At 47.2% G+C, this 6,000-nt stretch overlaps 1 protein-coding gene across 10 annotated transcripts in view; it reads right to left on the minus strand.

Annotated features, from left to right (window-relative positions):
* The window catches only part of KIF13B (kinesin family member 13B), a 112,049-nt gene extending 106,682 nt beyond the window's left edge, over window positions 1-5,367 (minus strand). For 9 of the 10 annotated variants that reach the window (XM_015859718.3, XM_015859716.3, XM_015859712.3 and 6 more), the window contains exon 1: window positions 5,262-5,367. In XM_015859718.3, coding sequence (XP_015715204.2) covers window positions 5,262-5,316 — 55 coding nt within the window. In that variant the 5' untranslated portion in view covers window positions 5,317-5,367. Of the gene's footprint in view, window positions 1-4,478; window positions 4,562-5,261 lie in introns of all 10 variants that reach the window. The other variant, XM_085544198.1, reaches the window with a different exon arrangement.
* Window positions 5,368-6,000: the final 633 nt, after the last annotated feature.

Genomic DNA, 6,000 nt, shown 5'->3' on the forward strand with positions numbered 1-6,000 from the left:
CTTCAAAGTGAATGAAATGCAATAACGTTTGCTCTGGCACTAAAAGCCAAGGTAAAATTATTCACAGTGAGCATATCTGATCCTTTGTCGGCTTAGTGAAGATGAAGCAAACGTGAAACCAGAGCAGAAATGTAATCTCATACTGCACTTAAGGCTAGCTCTAAAGATGTAATTAGCACAAGAATTGCTTGCCTTAGTGGCATCCCCATTTGCCTGTGTGGTAGCCCCACCGGTTCTTCAGCAGTGGGGAATAAACTCATAACACCTGAGGAGTCCTTAAAATACAATTGCCTGCCTGAGGAATGCGGGGTGAAACACGAACTCTGCCTGCTTTTCCCATTTGTCACCCTGTCTCCAGGGTGCTCCTACCACAAACATTATTTCATAGGTTATCAGCAGCGAGCAGGAAATACTAAAAAGCCCAGGTGCCTGTTTATCACAAGGACAATGGGGAAGAAATGCCTGGTGCTCATATATTGCCATCAGGATATAACAGGTGCCATTTCATGTACTCTAATGCCATAATTAATCTTTTAAGACTGCTTGCACAAACTCCAATTTATAGATAGAATGTTGCTGTTGTAATCTTCACTGGGAAAACAAACACAGACCAACCTCTGCTTCCTTCCCCCAAAACAAACACATGCGTCAAGTGACTGAGAGTGCAATCTCCAAAGAGTAGGGCAGAAAATTAGCACCTAGCACCGCAGTCAGAGGCTTACACAGATAGAGAAGCAAATTCCTTCCTGACAAGCACTGGAGACAGATGCTTTATCATCAAAGCACAAAGGATCCCTGTCTGCACACAGAAACTAGTCCAGATGAATATGCACATTTGCATAATAGATACCTGAGTGTCCATTTACAAGCCATCTAGCTATCTATGCTGGAAGCCATAGGCCACAAGCCTCCAAAAGCAGTGTTCTCAGATAGCACTGCCAGGAGCAGGGCTGGGTGCACACAGCTCAGATCCAGGTAGGTATGAGCACCCTACCTGAGCTCCCTGTAGCCTCCTGCCTGCACCGTGCTGCCAGTGCTCCTCCAGGATGCCTTTCCAAGCACTACAAAACACAAAGGGCAGATGTCACACTGAGTGACACAGGCTAGTAGGCACGGTGCTGACAGGTGGGTGGTTGAATTGGATGATCTTAGAATCATAGAATGGTTTGGGTTGGAAGGAACCTTTAAGCTCATGTAGTTCCAACCCCCTGCTGTAGGCAGGGACACCTCCCTCTAGCCCAGGTTGCTCACAGCCCCATCCAATGCTTCCAGGGAGGAGACATCCACAGCCTCACTGGGCAACCTGTTCGCAGCGTCTCACCACCCTCACTGTAAAGAATTCCTTCCTAATATCTAATCTAAATCTGCCCTCTTCCAGTTTAAAGCCATTTCCCCTCATCCTGTCACTACACACCCTTATAAAAAGTCCCTCCACATCTTTCCTGTAGGCCCCCCACCTTAATAATTCTATGACTCTGTGACCTTCGTTGCATTTGCTTTCTGATTCATTTGAGAAGCATTAACTCAACAGAGGTGCAGCAACATTAAGCAGGGATGGTCTTCTCCAACCTGAGTGATTCCATAATAGCAGTTGCTTACGCTGGCTTAAGGTGTCATTGACCACATCTTTCAGGGTAACTCATAGAATCCTTAGAGCTGGAACGGTTCATGGTATGACTTGAGCTCTGCACATAAACAGGAGGTGGATCGACTGTTTAATAGGGTTGATAGCGACAGGGCAAGGGGGAATGGTTTGAAACTGAGACAGGGGACATTTAGGTTGGATCTTAGGAGGAAGTTTTTCACCCAGAGGGTGGTGACACACTGGAACAGGTTGCCCAAGGAGGCTGTGGATGCCCCATCCCTGCAGGCATTCAAGGCCAGGCTGGATGTGGCTCTGGGCAGCCTGGGCTGCTGGTTGGTGACCCTGAATATAGCAGGGGGTTGGAACCAGATGGTCATTGTGGGCCTTTTCAACCCAGGCCGTTCTATGGTTCTATGACACATGAAGTCAGTGCCAATATTCATAAAGGAAAATCCAAGAACAGCAAAAGAAGCCACTGGTTATTATGAATAAATAGAACAAGTGGTACACTAAGAAATATTTTAGTGAACGACATATTACAACAAAACCAAGAAAGACTTTAAATGAAACAGTGCAAAGCTCTCTATTTCATAAAAGCTGAGATCTTTATGCAAAGTATTGTTTCAAACTAAAAGAGGGGAAGATTTAGACTGGACGTAAGGAAAAGGAGACTTTTACAATAAGGGTGGTGAGGCGCCGGCATAGGCTGCTCTGAAAGATGGTGGTGCCCCATCCCTGCAGACAGCCAAGGTCGGGCTGGATGGGCTGTGAGCACTGATGGAGCTGTGGGTGTCCCTGTTCACCTAATCTAAAGTATAATGCAAAAACTAACAGATCTGAAAAAGCCATTCAAGTACAGTTAGGAATATTTCCTCTTGCTGCTACGAATTAGTACTACAAGCTTACTTTATAGACTGCCACTTCACACAAGACTGGAGCTGGACCCTCACCTGAAATGCAGTACCACAAGCAACTATATGATGCAGAAATCCCTTTGACGTGCACGCAGACCTTATTATACTTTTATGAGCTGCATAAATTAGTAATGGTTAAACATACCACTTTTATTAACCTAATAAACCCTCGCCTTAAGAAATTCATAATTCAAACACTGAAGACAACCACTACCACCACATGTAAACACCAGGAACGTTTCAAAGCTTCAATTCCTCCAGTTGCAGCCATCTGACAGGTTTGTAGTTTTAAGCCCTTTGGTGCAGAGGGAAGGAAAGAACATTCCTCGTGACCCTGAAGAAAACAAATACTTGCTTCACGTCCAAAGTCCCAGAACTTCGTACAAATGTTATTTAGAACAAAGCGCATACTGAAGAGTTTCCAAGAAAACCTCAAAGCTTATTAAAAAAAAGCAAAGCCACAGAAGTTTAACAACTAGATGAATCTTAAGAAAAGCAGTTACACAAATGCTTCAATTTAACATCATGGAGGTAAGAAAATATGAAGCTTATCTCTATTTCTGTAAGTTCTAGGAACATCAGAAACATCACTTGACTGTAACATCTGGACTGTGACAAATAACCCACTCAGAAATAAAACAAATAACAACAACAAACAATTCCAGGAAATCTTGCATGGGGTAGGGAAAGGAATTCTATCTTTTAGGCTGGATATACACAAACCTAAGGTCCCCTCCAAACCAAGCCACACGGTGATACTGTGAATTCACGTACTGCTTGCAAAATTACAGGGCACTTAATAGCTACAAAGCAGTGCTTACAGAGAGGAGGTACAACCCAACTGCCAAGCTATGTGTAGGATAAGTACTATTTCTTCCCCCGAACAGGGAGTATTAGATCGTGTCCCTGGAGATAGTGAATGCCAGGCTGGACGGGGCTCTGAGCAGCTGATGGAACTGTAGGTGTTCATCGCTGTGGAGCTGGACCAAATGATCTTCAAAGGTCCCTTCCAACTCATACAATTCTATGGTTCTATCCCTGAAACAAGGCACCACCTTCCAGGTCCACTCCACGCAGCTCCCATCTCCCTGTCCCTGAATCTTCTCCCACCATCTCTCCACAGGGATGCACTGTCCGTCAATTTTGCACATTGATGAAGTTTAAAAAAAAAAAGAGGCAGATTTTTGGTCAAAATACCCTCAACTGACGTAACCCACCTGCTTAATTGCATCTCCTTTACTTCACTTGTGAGGATTAAAAGTTCTGATGAACTTAGTCTGATATTTCACAGCATCATAGAACTGAGTTGGAAGGGACCCCTAAGGGCCATCAGGTCTCACTCACTGCACTGAACAGGGACACCCACATATATATCAGTGCTCACAGCCCATCCAGCCTGACCTTGGCTGTCTGCAGGGATGGGGCACCACCACCTCTCTGGGCAACCTGTGCCAGTGCCTCACCACCCTAATTGTAAGCAACTCTTTCCTTATATCCAGTATTAATCTCTCCATTTTTTGTTTAAATCTATTTTCCCTTGTCCTGTCACAGCAGACAGTGCTGAAGAGTCTGCCCCTTCCTTATAAATCCCCTATAGACACTGACAGGCTGCTCTCAGGTCACCTCACAGCCCTTCTCTTCTCCAGGCTGCACAGCCCCAGCTCTCTCAGCCTGTCCTCATAGTAGAGCTGTTCCATCCCTGGGATCATTTCTGTAGCCCTCCTCTGGATGTGCTCCAACAGGTCTATGTCACTCCTGTAGCGAAGACTCCACATCTGGACACCTCCATTTCAAAAGGCACGGAAATACCTGACGCAGCAACATTAACTTTTATCCTTCCTATTTACCAAAACAAACTAGAAGCGTTATTTTGTTTCAGATCACTGGCTGTAGCTATTAAACCGCCTTCACTCGATCCCTCTCCCCCCCAAGGAATTATTGGCATACTTCTGTGAGAATGTGGGAAAACAAAACCTTACACGTTTCTTGGATCCCTGCCTTCTTCTTCACCTCCTCACACTCCCTGGCTGCAGTTCCCTTTTCATGCTTGCTTCCTCATCATCTAGAGCAAGTTTTTCTAATTAAGACGAGTCATAAACATTTAAACAGATGCCCAGACCGCGGTGTGATTAACAAAACCCTCGGGCAAGTTTCGTTGAGGGGGGGAAAAAAAAAACACATTAATAAGAAGGGGGGGGGGGGGAAAGCCCATAAACCAAAACACCACCAAAACCTCTCCTCAATTCATGCTTCCTCTTCCATGTTTTTGTGTTTGTTGTCATGTGTTTCCCTCACACTTCACCCCGTTAACCCATTCCCACTCACTGAGGGCAAAGCGGAGGGGTTACCCCAATGGAAGCGCAGGATAAAGGCAGAAATAGTGTTATTTCCCCCCCAAGGAGCAGGAAGAAGGAAGAAATCTCCAGCACAGGGCAGGGCCTGGCTATAAAACAGGTGCAGGAGGTGTGGGCTGGGGTGTACGCACACAAAAAAAGACCCACCATAAAACGGGGTGAGATGAAGGGGGGGAGAAAAAAAGAGGTTTTGAAGCAGAGAGGTGTCAGGAGTGAAGACAGCCGCTCCAAGGGGGCTTCACCCACCCGACAGACACAAACACATCCATCCCTGCTCCCGCACATACAGGGGAACAGCTCCACTTCCACACACAGACCCGGACGGACACGGACAGACCCGCCGCCCTCAGGGCCGCTCACACCGCGGGCCGGGCCGGGTTGAGGGGTGCTAAAGGAGGAGGTTCTCACCTCGCCGGTTCATAGGGCGGACACGCACCGCCACCTTCACTTTGGAATCCCCCATCGCGCTGCTCCGACCTCCCCGACTCACTCGTTCCCTCCTCGGCTTCCGTCTACCGAGGTACAACCGCCGGCGGCGCGGGGAGGAGCGCGGAGCGGGGCGGGGGGCCGAGGCCGGGCGGCAGTGGGAGGGAGGTGCCGCTCCGGACCAACGTCCGGCGGGACTACAACTCCCAGCGTGCAGCGCGGTGTGGAGCACTGATGGGAGCTGTAGTTCCGCCCGCAGCACAGGGCCGGAGCGAGAGCAATGCATTCTGGGATATGTAGTCCTCAAGTGAGCGCCTGCAGGGTGGGTTCCCTCAGGCCTTGCTGCTGGATGAGGTTATGTCACAGCTCAGCTCCCAGCAGTAAATGGTAAATCTGAGGGTCATAAGATTTCCCACATTGAACAGGCAGCGTTTTGGTGTTAAATGTATTTTCCCTGCTCGCTTTCCAAACTCTTTACCCATTGCATATAGCAGAACTGCAGCTTTGGTCATGGGACTAAGCCATACTGAACAAAAAAGCTCAAAAATATGTGTAAGAAACACCCACAAAAGTAATATTTTCTCTCATATTTGAGTTCTGTGTGTGAGGATGGGCCTATCGGAGTGTTATGAGAAGTGATAACCAGTAATGCACGTGAAAACTAGGTGATCTTAGTGGGCTTTTCCAACCTTAGTGGTTGTGTCATAACATTATGTTCACT

This window comes from Coturnix japonica, chromosome 3 (genome assembly GCF_054131305.1).
Source record: "Coturnix japonica strain WE chromosome 3, WE-NBRP24, whole genome shotgun sequence".
Lineage (NCBI taxonomy): Eukaryota > Metazoa > Chordata > Aves > Galliformes > Phasianidae > Coturnix > Coturnix japonica.